Source organism: Podarcis tiliguerta, assembly GCF_965153285.1.
Source record: "Podarcis tiliguerta genome assembly, chromosome: 17".
Lineage (NCBI taxonomy): Eukaryota > Metazoa > Chordata > Lepidosauria > Squamata > Lacertidae > Podarcis > Podarcis tiliguerta.
In genome coordinates, this window is record NC_139550.1 from 7,961,948 (window position 1) to 7,978,088 (window position 16,141).

The following is a 16,141-nucleotide window of genomic DNA, read 5'->3' on the forward strand; positions in this document are numbered from 1 at the left end:
CAAGGCTGTCTGAACATATCAACACCAATTTTGGCTAACTGCACTAGCTTTGAATCCTGCTCGCAACTTCATTTGGCTATAGTGCTTCCTCAAATAGTCCAAAAGGGACTACCACCCCACATTGTAACAGGCTTGCTCTACTGTTCAAGGCTGCCTGCTCACTTAGAGCCACATTAGACATGGCATGCATTGTACAGCATTTAATTTTTGTTAAGTAAGTGGGTGGGGGGGTGTTGGTACTGTGAGTTGTGAGTGCAGGGAAAGAGGACCTTCAAGCCCTTGTCCTTGCCATGCTGTGACTGCAACAGAGGAGGTTAAGGGGTGATAAGATAGCCATGTTCAAATATATAAAAGGATGTCACCTAGAGGAGGGAGAAAGGTTGTTTTCTGCTGCTCCAGAGAAGCGGACACGGAGCAATGGATCCAAACTACAAGAAAGAAGATTCCACCTAAACATTAGGAAGAACTTCCTGACAGTAAGAGCTGTTTGACAGTGGCATTTGCTGCCAAGGAGTGTGGTGGAGTCTCCTTCTTTGGAGGTCTTTAAGCAGAGGCTTGACAACCATATGTCAGGAGTGCTCTGATGGTGTTTCCTGCTTGGCAGGGGGTTGGACTCGATGGCCCTTGTGGTCTCTTCCAACTCTATGATTCTATGAAACCCACCAGACTTTCCAGCATGGGAGAAAAGCTTCTGTTGCTACCAGATCACAATGAAATGTTACATCAAGATGCTACAGACTTGACACGGGCTTCTTTGTGAATTTCCGGTGGATCGAGTTTCATACCTTTTTATACGCACTGATCCAGTACAATCTACTAGTTATATGATCAAGAGTCAATCCAACAGGGTCTTCAGCGGTTACGATTGCAAGTACGTGTCTGTCTGAACCATCCATCCCCGCAGCTTCGATTACAGTCCTGCCTTGTTCACGATTCACCCAATACATGTAGCTGCAATAAAGAGAGGTGATCAGAGGACTGCACCATGTTACTGGGCTACTCAGCACTGCAGGAGCAGCATCTAATATGATTGTTTTGGGACCAGCTACTCTTTGGCATGGGGACAAAGGTGGCGCTGCGGGTTAAACCACAGAGCCCAGGACTTGCCGATCAGAAGGTCGGCGGTTCGAATCCCCGCAATGGGGTGAGCTCCCGTTGCTCGGTCCCTGCTCCTGCCAACCTAGCAGTTCGAAAGCACATCAAAGTGCAAGTAGATAAATAGGTACCGCTCCAGCGGGAAGGTAAACGGCGTTTCCATGTGCTGCTCTGGTTCGACAGAAGCAGCTTAGTCATGCTGGCCACATGACCCGGAAGCTGTAGGCCGGCTCCCTCGGACCAATAAAGCGAGATGAGCACCGCAACCCCAGAGTCGGCCACGACTGGACCTAATGGTCAGGGGTCCCTTTACCTTTACTCTTTGGCACACTTAAGAGCAGAGCATGTCACACATCTCACTACTTCCACCCACAAGGAACATTTTCTTCCAAGTTAACACCTGATACACCAGTGATGTGGCTAAGCTTTCCCAGTTCCAGAATTCCTTTCTGCCACAGACTTATGCTGGCTGCAGGCAGCTCATATACAGGACCTCAAGCTGGACCATGTTGTGTGTTTTTAGTGGGCAGTCACGCAAGGCCTGCCTTTCATCACAGAAGTTGCAACACAAGGGACGCAGGCTTGGGTGAGTAGGGATTACATGCAAGAACTCCTAGGAATTTGACTGGTAATTGTGTTGAGAGGGCAAGGGAGATCTTTATGCCTGCTCAGAGGCATCTTTAAATAGAGGCTCCAAAATATTCCAGTTGAAGAACACCTTCATTCTCTGTACCTTGCATATAAATCCACTCAAGCCCTTAAACCAGTGTTTCCCCAACTTGGGTTTCCAACAGCTTTTGGACTACCACTCCCATCATCCCTGACCACTGGTCCTGCCAGCTAGGGATGATGGGAGTTGTAGTTCAAGAACAGCTGGAGACCCAAGTTGGGGAAACACTGTCCTAAACGCTCTCATCCTATTAAATTATCTAGGGGCAATTCTGCTACACTCTTGGAAGTGTCACTATAAATGCATTACTCACCTTTGCCCATTTAGATTCAGTATTCAAAATGCCTTGGATACAAGCAAAACTTATTTCGGACCCACATAATCAACAGATGCTTTATTGCATATCCAAACTAAGAATGGAACATGTGTAGCTACAGACAGGGCATTAATTTGCTACCAGATTTTCTAGTTACCTCTACCACCACCCACCTCCATGTTTCTTCTACAGACACTCATTTTCCTACCCACAACATCCATTTGGGAAATCCGCTTCCTGGAGCTCTGTTGCTGACTTGGCTATGGTATGCCTACGGTAGAATAGGAAACTGCAGAACTGTACCTTAAGCGCTGCAGTGGGTCATCTAAAAGGAAGCAGCCTTTCAGATTTCACCCTTAACATGCGCCCATCCCTAGTAAAGCAATAGAGACTTCAAGCCAGGCTATTCCAGACAGATTCCAAGTCACGGCAGGGAAGCAAGGTATGTTTACCTTTTTTCTGGAAACGTAGTGAGTTGTTCTGGCAACACGTTCTTCTCCAGGATCTTCACGTAGCCTCTGCCATCACTCAGGCCAGCAAAGATGGCGCCAGGGGCACTGCTGGTCCAATATAACTGCCCTGTGAACCAGTCTACAGATATACTGTTGACACTGCCAGCATCTAGGAGAGAAACATTTATAGAAGCTCAGTAGTTTCATAACCCTTGGGATCTTGGGACTCAGCTACATTAGTCAAAAAACAATGCTTTGAATGCATTAAGCATATAACACCAGATGGCGCTGGAGAGCAAAAAAAAAAAATATTTGCAATTTTACATAGCTTTTCCCCCCCTTTTGTTATAAGGATTTAATTTCTGACTTATTTATTGTGTGAACTATCCAGCCAGCAGTGGCAGCCAGCAGAGATGCACGTCTACTGCTGCTTTCCTGCTGACTGAGAAAAGCTGCTCCACCTCAGTGCCAGTGGAAGGTAGTGCCGTGGTGCCTTGAAGTGAGGGAATCAGCTGCCCTGTTCTCCTTTAGGATGAGGGAAGGCAGCTCAGATCAGCAGCGTTATCAGCAGAGATCACTGTGCGATATCCGTAGTGCCTTGAAATCGGCTATCCTCTCCCTCGAGCAAGAAGTATTATATTGCTGTGTATTGCCGCGTCAAAATCGTTACCGCAGTGTCATTTCAAAACTGATTTTGGCCAATACAGCCGTACCTTGGTTCTCGAACAGAATGAGTTCCAGGAGTCCTTTTGACCCCAGAACCATTTGAAAACCAAGACAGCTTCTGATTGGCTGCAGGAGCGTTTGGCTTCCAAAAACTTTCGATCGTTCGGGAGCCAAAATGTACGAGTTCCAAGGCGTTTGGCAACCAAGGTATGACTTTATATTGAAGAAATTGCTAAAGACCATAAAATCTGTGGTATTGCCATGCAAAAATGACAAAAAATTAGCTAGGGGTGAGGCTAGGGCTAGGCCATGGAGGACCCCCCGGGTGTGTTCCCCGGACCCCCCAGAGGTCCCCAGACCACTAATTCGGAAGCACTGCTCCAGAAACAAACTCCTGTAAGAGGAAGTTTAAAACTCTGCTTGAGAGCATGAACAGGAAACTTAACAAATCCCCGTGCTGCTTTTGTGCTGTATTTTAATTTGCCATGCCTCTCCACTTAGGATTCCCATTTAACCCACTAATAGCTGAATACATTGCTTTCGCAGCCAATCCCTGTCTGGAATTACGAATCATTTTGGGAGCTCAAACAGGAGGACCAAGGATGGTGCAAGGGTTTGTCTTGTCCATAAAAGGCAAACCCACCTATTTATTTATTTTTTAAATAATTTTTATTAAACTTTCCATTTTAACAATTCAATCAAATCACATTAAATATTCCAAATCATAAAAATACATATCATATAGTCCAAATATTCTGCCAAATTATAATTTTTTATTGGGGCTTCCCATGCTTCAAGTTCAGTGGGGGCCCTGATCATCTTATATCTCTACTGCCTTGAGTTTCCAATAGTTCCTTTAATTCTTCCTGTTGTTACCTTTCCTAACAGGCAAACCCACCTAGATTGTTACTCCAAAAGTAGAATGTAGCATCCAACCAAGGAAGAATAGAGTCTACGCCACCGTGTTTTCAGCTCAGAATATCTAGTCTTTTTACATATGCAAGGAATATTCTGTCCAGCTGCTAAGAAAATAAGCACCTGCTTTCAGGATTCAGGCCACTTATTAAAATTATGTCCAAGTGCTTTAAGTGATGTTATTTGTTGCATTTACATTTAAACAGCAATTACTACTTATGCGCCTATGGAATGTGTTGCATCTTGTTCTGTCCTTCTTCACCTACTTTAAACCTCAGGCCAAGTGAACAACTGGCCAGAAGCTCACCCTGTTAGCATCATTTTTCCAGTCCAGCACCACCCACTATATTGCACCAGCTCTCGGTGTACTTTTGAAGATCACTGCTGAGAAGCCTTGCCACAGGCTTCCAAGGACACAATGGGGTGCTGTAGTATTTGGCCAATGACTTAGTAACTGCAAGTATATTAGGAGCTTTCTATAGATAAGGGTGCAGTTACTGCAAGTATATCAACAGCTTTACCTGGATACAGAAGCATCTCATTTTTTCCTGGTACATAGATATGAAGCTTTCTTCCTTCATCAACCCAATAATAGGCTTTCCTTAACGAGTCGTAGGCAACAGAGCTGGGCGATGTCCTTATAGACATTAGAGTTTTCAGTTCATGAGTTTTTACATCCAGGACAGCAAGATCACGACCGACAGCCAGAAGTATTTTTGTAGCACCATCTGGAGGAGATTTTTCATTATTAGGCCTTGTCCCAGAATGCAATCCTGCTCATTATTAGCTGTTGAGCTATAGAAAATCTAGCCAGTAAGAAGATATTCAAGCTGTATCCAATAGCCTTACTTACTAGAGTTGTCCTTTATGGGAGACATCTGTTCAATATCTCTGCTTAGTAGCACTGCACATACCCAAACTAAGACATGCAATCCTAACTTTTTGTTGCTTTTTGTATTCTAACCTCACAGATTGTCTGTTGAGAACATGCGGTTAACTTGCCCACAAGAGCTCAGTTCCCCTCCATTTGCCAGAAACCTGAGCATTACCTCTACACAAGAATTTACAAGCGTACCAACTTTTGCCAAGCTAGGCAGTCTTGTGCTTCCCATGTCTCCACCTCCCTGAAAATCAGCATTGAGAGCTGGAATTCATGCTCCATGTAACTGAGGTCCTACCTGCAGTCCTACAAGTAGTTCCGTTGGAGAGCCAGTACCCATGGACACAGTCGCAGGTAAAAGAACCTACTGTGTTCTTGCACAACTGGCTACAAGGACCGTAAGCCATTGCACACTCATCAACATCTGCAATGAACAAGCAGAGTCAGTGTGATGTACATAAAGTTCCTGTAGTCTGGGAAGGGCTGCTATAGCCATGAAGCACTACCAGCTTCTTAAGAGCTATTTATTATTATGATCAATGCAATTTATTATATGATTACTATATAGTTATTTAAACCACTTGCATTTATTTAAACTACTTTTTCCACTTGCAGGATTCAAGGTGGCCTACGGATATGAACAAGAATTGCTAAAAACAGAAAGGCAGCCATTAAAAACAATTTAACTACACACACACATACATAGAATCTGTTTGAAACGTGCAAATAATTACAATAGAAACAGTACCAGTCAATTCATTAAGAGTAGCCAATTCCCAAAAGCCTGTTGGAAAAAGTAGGTCTTCATCTGTTGGTGGAAGGACAAGGAGCCAGCCGGTCTGGCTTCTCTAGGGAGGGAGTCCAGAGTCTGGGAGCAGCCACCAAGAAGGCCCTCTCCCACATTCCCGACCAAGAGCGCCTGTGAGAATGGTGGGACCAGGGAAGGGCCTCCCTGAACATCTCAAAACCGGGGCAGGATTGTATGTGGGATTTCGGTCTTTCACATGGCTTGGACCCCAGCCATGTAGGACTTTATAGGTCAGAACTCTGAATCTGTGGCAACATCAAGGTCTATTTTGATGCTGATCATCGATTTCCTTACTTGGACAGCTTGGGTGTCTTGGCATCCCAAGACCTCCTTGTGAAAAGCAGTATCCAAGCCAACTAGGAAGGCTCTTCTAGCCAATTGGTATCCAAGCTAGCGGGTTTAGGACCAACTACTGAGAGGCGCAGTCTGCTCTATGGCATATTTCAAAAGCAGCACTACCACCATACAAAAAATGATTTAAAAAATCAGGTCCTCAAATGCATATCTGGGATAAAAATGGGTCTTTGGTCAGAAAAGGTTGAAGATTGTTATAGTGTCCCAGGATATATGAATGGTCACAACTTGCAGTTTGGAGAACTTTCTCCAGTTCTAAATAGTGAGCGCCTGTTTTATTTTACATATACCTGCACAGTCTTGACCATTGCCATGAAGATTCCAACCAGGACCACACAAACACCTCACACCCCAATGAGTCTCGGTGCACATCTGCATGCAGCCTCCATTGTTCAGAGTGCAGTTCTTACCTAGATGCATAGAACAAGAGTTAAACAGAGCTGACACCCTCTAACAGCTGACTAAAGGTAAAGGTACCCCTGCCCGTACGGGCCAGTCTTGACAGACTCTAGGGTTGTGCGCTCATCTCACTCTAGAGGCCGGGAGCCAGCACTGTCCGAAGACACTTCCGGGTCACATGGCCAGCGTGACATCGCTGCTCTGGCGAGCCAGAGCCGCACACGGAAACGCCGTTTACCTTCCCGCTAGTAAGCGGTCCCTATTTATCTACATGCACCCGAGAGTGCTTTCGAACTGCTAGGTTGGCAGGCGCTGGGACCGAACAGCGGGAGCGCACCCCGCCGCGGGGATTCGAACCGCCGACCTTTCAATCGGCAAGCCCTAGGCGCTGTGGCTTTAACCCACAGCGCCACCCGCGTCCCCAACAGCTGACTAGAAGACTCTTAATTATTTACTATACGAGTGTAAACAGTTAATTACCGCAGGTGCTGGGTTCATCAGTGCCATCTAAACAGTCTTTCACTTCGTTGCACATTAGAGATTCCATAATGCATTTCCCTTTATCACAATGGATCATTCCTTCTGGGCAGTAAGCTGTAAATTAGTAAGATTTATGCCCAAGGTTAAGTGTGTCAGCAACCAGTTCAAGACATCTAATGTATTGTGTGCCCTATTCCATTTCCTAGAATACTTACACATTGCCTGAGTGTATCTACTACCATTGTAGTCCAGTTTGTTACACAGCCAATGGAAATAATAATATAAAAATTTCCCCAGCCACTCTAGGTGGCTTCCAACGAAGTATTAGAATACAATAGTCTATTAAACGTTAAAAGCTTCCCTAAACATGGCTGCCTTCAGATGTCTTCTAAAAGTCAGGCAGTTGTTTATTTCCTTGACATCTGATGGGAGGGCGTTCCACAGGGCAGGTGCCAATACCGAGAAGGCCCTCTGCCTGGTTCCCTGGCTTCTCGCAGTGAGGGAACCACCAGAAGGCCCTTGGCACTGGACCTCAGTTTCCGCACAGAATGATGGGGGTGAAGATGCTCCTTCAGGTATGCTTTATAAGACAGGTTCAAGATACTGATTAAGCCTCTGAACAGTTTCAGCACTGGATATGTGAAGAGTGATGTTTTAATTTGGCCTTTTCTAAGACAAATCTGTCTGATACCAGCTCCAGATATTGGTATTAAAGACATGGTGTAATCAACTTTGCTAGAATATTAGGGTAAAGGTAAAGGTACCCCTGCCCGTACGGGCCAGTCTTGACAGACTCTAGGGTTGTGCGCCCATCTTACTCAAAGAGGCCGGGGGCCAGCGCTGTCCGCAGACACTTCCGGGTCACGTGGCCAGCGTGACAAGCTGCATCTGGCGAGCCAGAGCCGCACACGGAACACCGTTTACCTTCCCGCTAGTAAGCGGTCCCTATTTATCTACTTGCACCCGAGAGTGCTTTCGAACTGCTAGGTGGGCAGGCGCTGGGACCGAACAACGGGAGCGCACCCCGCCGCGGGGATTCGAACCGCCGACCTTTCGATCGGCAAGCCCTAGGCACTGAGGCTTTTACCCACAGCGCCACCCGCGTCCCAGAGAATATTAGGGTAGCACCCAATAAAATACATCTTAAGTTAGTACCAAACAAGTTTATGCATCTGAAAAAGTCTAATTCTGAAGAAAACAGCATCCTTAGTTTTCAAACACATGTCCACCGCAGCCAAAGTTTTAAGCTGAGTTTGAACAAGATGCAACAAGTTTTTAAAAATTAAAATATACCAGCATGGGCGTAGCCAAGGTGAGTCGGGGGGCAGCTGCCCCCAAATCAAGTAAAATAGAAATACTTAACTGAGGAATCACGTTGGTTCTACCCCCAACAGAAGTCCTGCCCCCCTTAACAAAAATCCTGGCTACACCCATATATACCAGCAGAAGAAGAAGAAGAAGAGTTTGGATTTGATATCCCGCCTTTCACTCCCTTTAAGGAGTCTCAAAGCAGCTAACATTCTCCTTTCCCTTCCTCCCCCACAACAAACACTCTGTGAGGTGAGTGGGGCTGAGAGACTGTGACTGGCCCAAGGTCACCCAGCAGCTGCATGTGGAGGAGCGGAGACGCGAACCCGGTTCCCCAGATTACGAGTCTGCCGCTCTTAACCACTACACCACACTGGCTCTCAGCAGTGTGCAATGCAGCATCTTATTAAACTGGGTTCCCTCATCTTCAACATACAGTAGCAGAAGACCTTAAACCGGCTCTGTTAAATACTTCCCAGCAAGTTTTTAAACCCCTAACAAAACTGAATCCTGTGTGAGGGGGGAAGGGGAAGTTACTTGAAAACTTGCAGGTTCCAAATCTTGGGAAGCAGTTTTAGAAAAACTACTGCCCAAATAGTTTTGTACAGTAGTACCTCGCAAGACAAAAACTCGCAAGACGAAAAACTCGCAAGACGAGAGAGTTTTTCGTTTTTTGAGTTGCTTCGCAAGACGAATTTCCCTATGGGCTTGCTTTGCAAGACGAAAGCTTCTTGCAAGTTTGTTTCCTTTTTTGTTTCCTTTGATTTTCAATGCATTCCTATGGGAAACTGTGCTTCGCAAGATGAAAAATTCGCAAGACGAAAAAACTCGCAGAACGAATTAATTTTGTCTTGCGAGGCACCACTGTACTTTTAAACAAACTTTATCCAAACCATCTACTGAAAGTTGCAGCCTGATAATCTCTCCCTGATACGTCTTCAGAGCGCAACTACATGAAGTCTCAAGCACAACTTTTTAAGATGCACTTTCACAAATGGATGTACAATTATATGTCTCTGAAAGGAGGCCAAGCTACTTACCACAACCATCTTCATCCGAGTGGTCGCCGCAGTTGTCTATGCCATTGCACTTCCAGTCCTCCATAACGCACACTCTGTTCTTGCACTGCCACTGTCCAGCCAGGCAGTTTCTCGGGGGACAGTTTGCTTCATCAGAACCATCTTCACAATCTTTATGCTGATCACATACTTTCCAGGGATCAATGCATTGCTTATTTCCTCGGCATGGAACTTTCTCTCCACAAACTGCAGTGATATAGGAGCAACAGAATGAATGACTTGCCCTTCTAATCCTTCATTCATGTGGTCAACCCTTTGAGGTGCTCCAAGCTCAATCCACTAGGAGGAAGGCTACGTGAAGGTCTAGGTTGGAAACTACCCCATCCTTCAACAGCAGACAAATGTTGTCTGTGTTAAGTTGTGGGTGAACATATCAGACGACACAGCGATTCTTCAAACAGCTCTTGTTTATTCACAGGCCAGAACAGAACTGGACTGAAGGGTTCAGTCAGCCTGCTTATATAGAGCTCCAGTACAACGTAACTGTAACAATTTTCTAAAACTATCCAATCACTGAACGTCGCTTTCGATCCACTCCCTTATTTGCATAACTATCTACAGTATCCCCCTGCTGGCCCAGGGTGAGAACTTCAGTACATAACAGTCTGGAATACCATGCTTAAGTAATATGCATTGTGAGTGCATAAGGACTTGTGTTCAGTTCCCAGAACCTCCAGTTGAAGTCTACAGACTAAGAAAAGATCTCTCCACAAGACCTTGAGAGCAAGGGGAACTGGGTTATAGGTGGACCAAAGGCACCACACGTTCAAAGTTCAGGTAAGAAGAGTTTCTCAGAGACATGTGGAATATAAGACTGCTGAAGTGTTCATAGGAAAGTTTTAGAGATGAGGACTTATTTTCTTGCTAGAGGACTCCTTGACCCTCACATGCAGGCAGCTTAACCCACCCTAAGTGCCGATACTGCCCTTTTGGATAAAAACGATTCTCTTTATTTGCCTTCACTTTGCCCCAGTGTTATAATACACCTCATGTAGTTTCCAAAGGGCTTACCAGCTGCAATGAAGGGACAAAACATTCAACTGCCTTGAGATTCAGAAGCTGGTATTATTAGTAACTGGGAAAATAAGGCAGGCACCTCTTACTGCAGCAGAATCTAGGCTGAACACTGCAGAAAGTGCAGTGGTACCTTGGCTCTCAAACTTAATCCGTTCTGGAAGTCCGTTCCAAAACCCAAGCGTTCCAAAACCAAGTTGCACTTTCCAATAGAAAGTAATGCAAAATGGATTAATCCGTTCCAGACTTTTAAAAACAACCCCTAAAACAGAAATTTAACATGAATTTTACTAGTTATAGGTAGGTAGCCGTGTTGGCCTGCTGTAGTCGAAACAAAATTTAAAAATTCCTTCCAGTAGCACCTTAGAGACCAACTAAGTAGGTTATTGGTATGAGCTTTCGTGTGCATGCACACTTCTTCAGAATTTTACTATCTAACGAAACCATTTATCCATAAAATGAAAGCAATTGAGTGACTGCAGTCACTCAATCAATCAATCAATCAATCAGTAGCTGAATTGGGTTCCACACAGTCACACAAAAAAAGAACCACAAAAACACAAAATAGCAAAAACAGACAGACCTCAGCATAACACTCAAAATGGAAGTGTGGCACTCAAATCAGAAGTGTAACACTCAAAACGAAGCATGTTCGGTTTCCGAAAAAAGTTAGCAAACCAGAACACTTACTTCCGGGTTTGCAATGTTTGGGTTCCAAGTTGTTTGAGTACCAAGGCGTTTGAGAACCAAGGTACCACTGCACCAGCAGAAGGCCAGATGATAGTACTCCCTTCAGCATTTTGCCTTCCTACTAGGGATGAGGTTATTCCTTCCCTCATCTGTCAGCAGCTAAGAAGCAGGGCTCGGCTGAAAGACCAGCTCCATCCGTGTTGAGAACAAGGACTGCCCAGCCTCTCTTAGTGTAAGGAAAAATTTATATCGGACTTTAAGCTGGCCTCTGCTTCAACAGCTTCTGCACTGGGGGTTGCCTACAGCAAACTCTTCATTCAGTCAAGAGATGAAGGAGATACCGTATTTTTTGCTCTATAAGACTCACTTTTTCCCTCCTAAAAAGTAAGGGGGAATGCGTCTTATGGAGCAAATGCAGTCTGCACAGCTATCACAGAAGCCAGAACAGCAAGAGGGATTGCTGCTTTCACTGTGCAGCGATCCCTCTTGCTGTTCTGGCTTCTGAGATTCAGAATATTTTTTTTCTTGTTTTCTTCCTCCAAAAACTAGGTGCGTCTTGTGGTCTGGTGCGTCTTATAGAGCGAAAAATACGGTATATTGGACTTTAAGCTGGCCTCTGCTTCAGCAGCTTCTGCACTGGGGGTTGCCTACAGCAAACTCTTCATTCAGTCAAGAGATGAAGGAGATAAATGCAAGGGACATCAGTTGCACTGCACCACAGAGGAAGCCGCAGAAGCAAAATACCCGGGAAATGTTGAAAAATGGTTTTGAACGTACCACAATTCTCTTCATCTGAGCCATCCATGCAATCACTGACGCCATCACAAAGCCAGGTAGCAGAAACGCAGCTTCCATCTTTGCACTGCCAGGCATTTGGATCACCACGACATCCTTCGTCTGAACGATAAAAGTTATTCAGCTTGATTTAACACTGTACTTAGCTGGAGTGGTTAGGTACTCTCCCTTTTTAATAATAATAATAATAATAATAATTTATATTTATACCCCGCCCTCCCCAGCCAAGGCTGGGCTCGGAGCGGCTTACAAGCAATAATAAAAACAAGTTGAATGATTACAACTTAACAAAAGTAAAATACTACATTAAAATATTGAAACATTAAAATATTAAAATGTAGCCTCATCGCAGGAGGAGAAGGAAAAAGAAAGAGGGGGAGGGAATCAAATTGGCTCCAAGCCAAAGGCCAGGCAGAACAACTCTGTCTTACAGGCCCTGCGGAAAGAAATCAGATCCCGCAGGGCCCTGGTCTCATGAGACAGAGCGTTCCACCAGGCCGGAGCCAGAGTTAAAAAGGCCCTGGCTCTGGTTGAAGCTAATTTAATTTCTTTAGGGCCCGGGACCACTAGGGTGTTGCTATTTATGGACCTTGAGGCTCTCCGTGGGGCATACCGGGAGAGGCGGTCCCGTAGGTACGAGGGTCCTAGGCCGTGAGGACCTTTTAAAAGAATGTTGCCTTTAGGGTAGTTGCCAAGGAGGACTTTAGTAGCCTGGGAAGTTGCTTTGAAATCAACGTCCACCGCAGAGATGCTACAGTTTAAAGGACTTGGCATGCGTAATAAAATTATTTCATGAAATTTATACACCGCTTGATTAATGTTTTCAGAAAGCAGTTTACTAAAAAAAAAAAAAAAAGGATACAAGTTATCTTGGAAAGACATTAGCTTAGCCATTGAAGTGACTAGGGAAAATAGTTTCAGCTGTCCCAGGAAACAACAAACTATTAAAAGTCCATCTCAAAATGTTTATCAGAAGCCTTGGTATCCAACCTTGGCAGGCCCAGATTTAGGTTTGATGGGGCCCTAAGCTACTGAAGGTAATGGGGCCCTTTATATGTCCAGCTGTCCTTTGTCAACAACAAATTGTCACTGTTTTTTGTGTTGAATATATGCTATATGGTAATTTATGGACCTTATAGGTATCTAAAGTCATTTGTACATAACAAACAGGAGCCTACACAACACAAAATACTGTTGCTGTATGTAGGTTTTATTTTATTTGTTTTTTATCTTATATTTTGGAAATGTACATCCAGTTTTTTCCCTTTAATTTTTTTTGGGGGGCCCCAAGAGAGTGGGGCTATAGCTTGTTTAGCTTATATGTAAATCCGGCACTGAACCTTGGTCTCCCAAATGGACTCTCAGCCATTTGAAGGCTCCGAAAGGCTTACCACAATGCTCATCCGAACCATCAAGGCAGTCTTGCTCTCCATTACAAAGCCACGTCAAAGGAATGCACTTATCTCCACAGGCAGCTTGCTGAGAGATACTGCAAACGTTTCCATCTGTACAAGGCAAATAGGATATAGTCACTCTCTGTCTTCTCCACCCTAACTCCCCCCACCCCAAATCTGCTAGATTGAAGGGGGGGGGACCTCCAAAATGGGTTCATGGAGGAGGGGGCAGCACACAGGAAGGAAACCCTACTGCACAGGAAAAAGCCCTTGTAGCAGCTGAACTCATTTTGACACCACCCATAGTTGTTGTTTTTTTTGCAAGACTCTTTAAAAAGCCAACTTGTTTTTTTAAAAAGCATGATAGTGTACAATAAAGTCATTCAAACGTCACAAAATGAAGGATACAAAGCAAAATTGTTTATACACACGCGTTACTCATTTCATTTAGCCTCACTTCCCCAATAAGTATCTACCATGTGGTTTCATTTGTTTATTAAATTTATATCCCACTGGTCCTTCCAGAAAAGCCTAGAGCTGCAAACTAAGGAGATTAAAGACTACTATGTAAAAAAAACAAAAACCCGAAAGCAATGCCAGCTTGAGAGGAGAGAGGCAGCACATCCTCCTCCCAAAAAACCAGAGTCCTTTCTGTTGGGGATGATTCAGACTGAAATTCCACTACCACAAGGTGACAAAAAAAGGTTATTTATGTATGCTACTACTGCGCCTGTGTTTTGTTAGCATCAAAATGGGAAACGAGGTCCCAACCAAAGAATGGCAACTTAAGTTGACAGAATATGCACAACTTGCAGAGGCAACACAGAATAAGAGAACTATAGGAACCTATGTTTAAAGAAGACTGGAAAACGTTTATTGAATATATGGGAAATCATTGTGTACAGCTGAAAACGCTGGCAGCATCAAGATAAATTTAACAGTGTAAACGAGTTTTGATGGATGCAATAATGGAATACCGAATGGAACAGGTTTTTTTTGTAAAATATGCAGGGATTTGTGGTGCGTAAAATGAACCATGGAAAGAGAAGGGTATTTTAAGGATGTCAAATGAGTTTTTTAAATTGCAAAACAGAAAATTTATACATATATATGTTGCCCACGACCCCACTCCACCTGATCCACTCTCACCTTTGTTGGGGAGCAAACCCCACCCAGTCGCAGCAGCAAAGAGCAGCAGCAGGGCAGCCTGGAGCGTAGCGCGCCCCATAACGCGCGGAAAAAGCGCGCAGGAGCAGCGCGAGAAACTAAGGCGAGCACAGAAAGAATAAAAGAGCGGGGGAAAGCAGTAACGGAGAAGAAGCGCGGAGAAGCTTTTATCCCCCGCGCAAGAGTCCCACTGGGTGGGGTAGCGGCGGGGCGCGGCTCCGGCATTTAGAAGTCCCGTTGCCAGGATCAGGCCCTTACTCCTCAGCCAAGCGCGGATGGAGTCACGAGGCAGCCTGAGGCCCTAATCCTGACCCTCCTCGAAGCCCCGGCACCACGTAGCTTGTTTGCATCAAGACCCGATGACTGCATTCCTTACTAGGGAGTAAACTGCCTTCGCCGCAACAGGGCTTGCTCCCGAGTAAAGGCAGATGGAGTGGGTCTTCTTTGTGGTGGCTCCTCCTTTGTGGGAACTCTCTTCTCAGGAAGGCTCGCCTGAGACCAGCTTAGTGGATCTTTAGGCGCCAGGCAAAAATTCCCCTTCTATCCTTTGGCCTTTAACTATCTGTGGCCATTTTAGAACTAGGCAGGATATTTTCCATGCTTTTCCTCTTAATGTATCTGTGTTGTCTGTTTGGTGGTTGTAAGTCAGTTTGGGTTTGCCTTGGGCAAGATAAAGTGGCTAACTAGAAAAAGTTGTGCTAAAAGCCCCGTCCAACTCAATGCTAGTCCAACTCAATCGCTTCTCTTATATCTGTAATAAGAGTATGTTATTACTGAAACCAAATTTGCTTTAGTTTTAATCTGGTTTTGCTGAAGCAATTTGTTTATCAACGAAATTGTTAGTTTATTTAGTTTTGAATTGTAATTAAGTACTGAATTTATTGGCTCCTGGGTTCTTACAGAGGTAATTTTACTGAGGAAATGCTTGTAAGGTTACATTCACAAGCGGGGAGGGGAGATGGATTATAATTGCTGGTAACAGGCAGACATTTTTAACTGCCGAATCTTCTTCCGGGCATAGAGCTGCAATATTGTGCTAAGCTTCACCAGTTGAATTCCTGTCTGTTATTGCTGCTGCTAAATGCATACAGACCTTTGTTAGAAAAACAAATATTTCATGCCCAATCATATTGTGAAACTGGTAAACTGCAAGGGACATATTCCAGCCACTTTGAAGAAGGCTTATGCTATGTTTTGATTGATAAATATATGCTAATGTTTCAGGTGCTGAAAATATCATTTATAGCCTTATCTTCAGAAGATGAAAGACTCCCGCTGAAAAGGCAGTTTTGAATGCCAGGGTACCAAAGATCCACAGCTAATTTAGTGGTATGTTACTTAACTTTTGCTAAAAACAATACTATATTCGTTCTTATGAAACCACCATGCACAAGACAGAAAAGATAAGTCGGTTCCGAGATAACTGTGATGTCAGGAGCAAGGTTATCCTTCATACCAGCAGTGGGAAAGAGTACTAACAGAATCCTGTCATCAGGAGTAAGTCCCACCAGGTACGGTAAATTGAAATTTTGCTCTTTAGGAAGTGCAAAGTACACCCACCTGTCTGTGATTAACTCAACAGGGCTGGCTTCTAATTTGGCATGTACAGAATTGCACTATTAATGTTTATTTTGAGGCAAAAGCTGCTGGCAGTTATGA

The 16,141-nt window shown here is 44.5% G+C and overlaps 1 protein-coding gene and 1 long non-coding RNA gene across 3 annotated transcripts in view; one reads left to right on the forward strand and one right to left on the reverse strand.

Annotated features, from left to right (window-relative positions):
* LOC310667311 (low-density lipoprotein receptor-related protein 2-like) overlaps positions 1–15,693 on the reverse strand; it is a 93,019-nt gene extending 77,326 nt beyond the window's left edge. For both annotated transcript variants that reach the window (XM_083419194.1, XM_083419195.1), the window contains exons 1-10: positions 14,465–15,693; positions 13,313–13,426; positions 11,904–12,023; positions 9,384–9,608; positions 7,036–7,149; positions 6,447–6,566; positions 5,293–5,418; positions 4,636–4,842; positions 2,534–2,702; positions 786–951 (exon numbers count right to left, since the gene is read on the reverse strand). In XM_083419194.1, coding sequence (XP_083275320.1) covers positions 786–951; positions 2,534–2,702; positions 4,636–4,842; positions 5,293–5,418; positions 6,447–6,566; positions 7,036–7,149; positions 9,384–9,608; positions 11,904–12,023; positions 13,313–13,426; positions 14,465–14,543 — 1,440 coding nt within the window. In that variant the 5' untranslated portion in view covers positions 14,544–15,693. The remainder of the gene's footprint in view (positions 1–785; positions 952–2,533; positions 2,703–4,635; positions 4,843–5,292; positions 5,419–6,446; positions 6,567–7,035; positions 7,150–9,383; positions 9,609–11,903; positions 12,024–13,312; positions 13,427–14,464) is intronic.
* LOC310667910 overlaps positions 10,089–16,141 on the forward strand; it is an 18,218-nt gene continuing 12,165 nt past the window's right edge. The window contains exons 1-2 of the long non-coding RNA XR_014506401.1: positions 10,089–10,199; positions 15,707–15,811. This is a non-coding gene — a long non-coding RNA (uncharacterized lncRNA). The remainder of the gene's footprint in view (positions 10,200–15,706; positions 15,812–16,141) is intronic.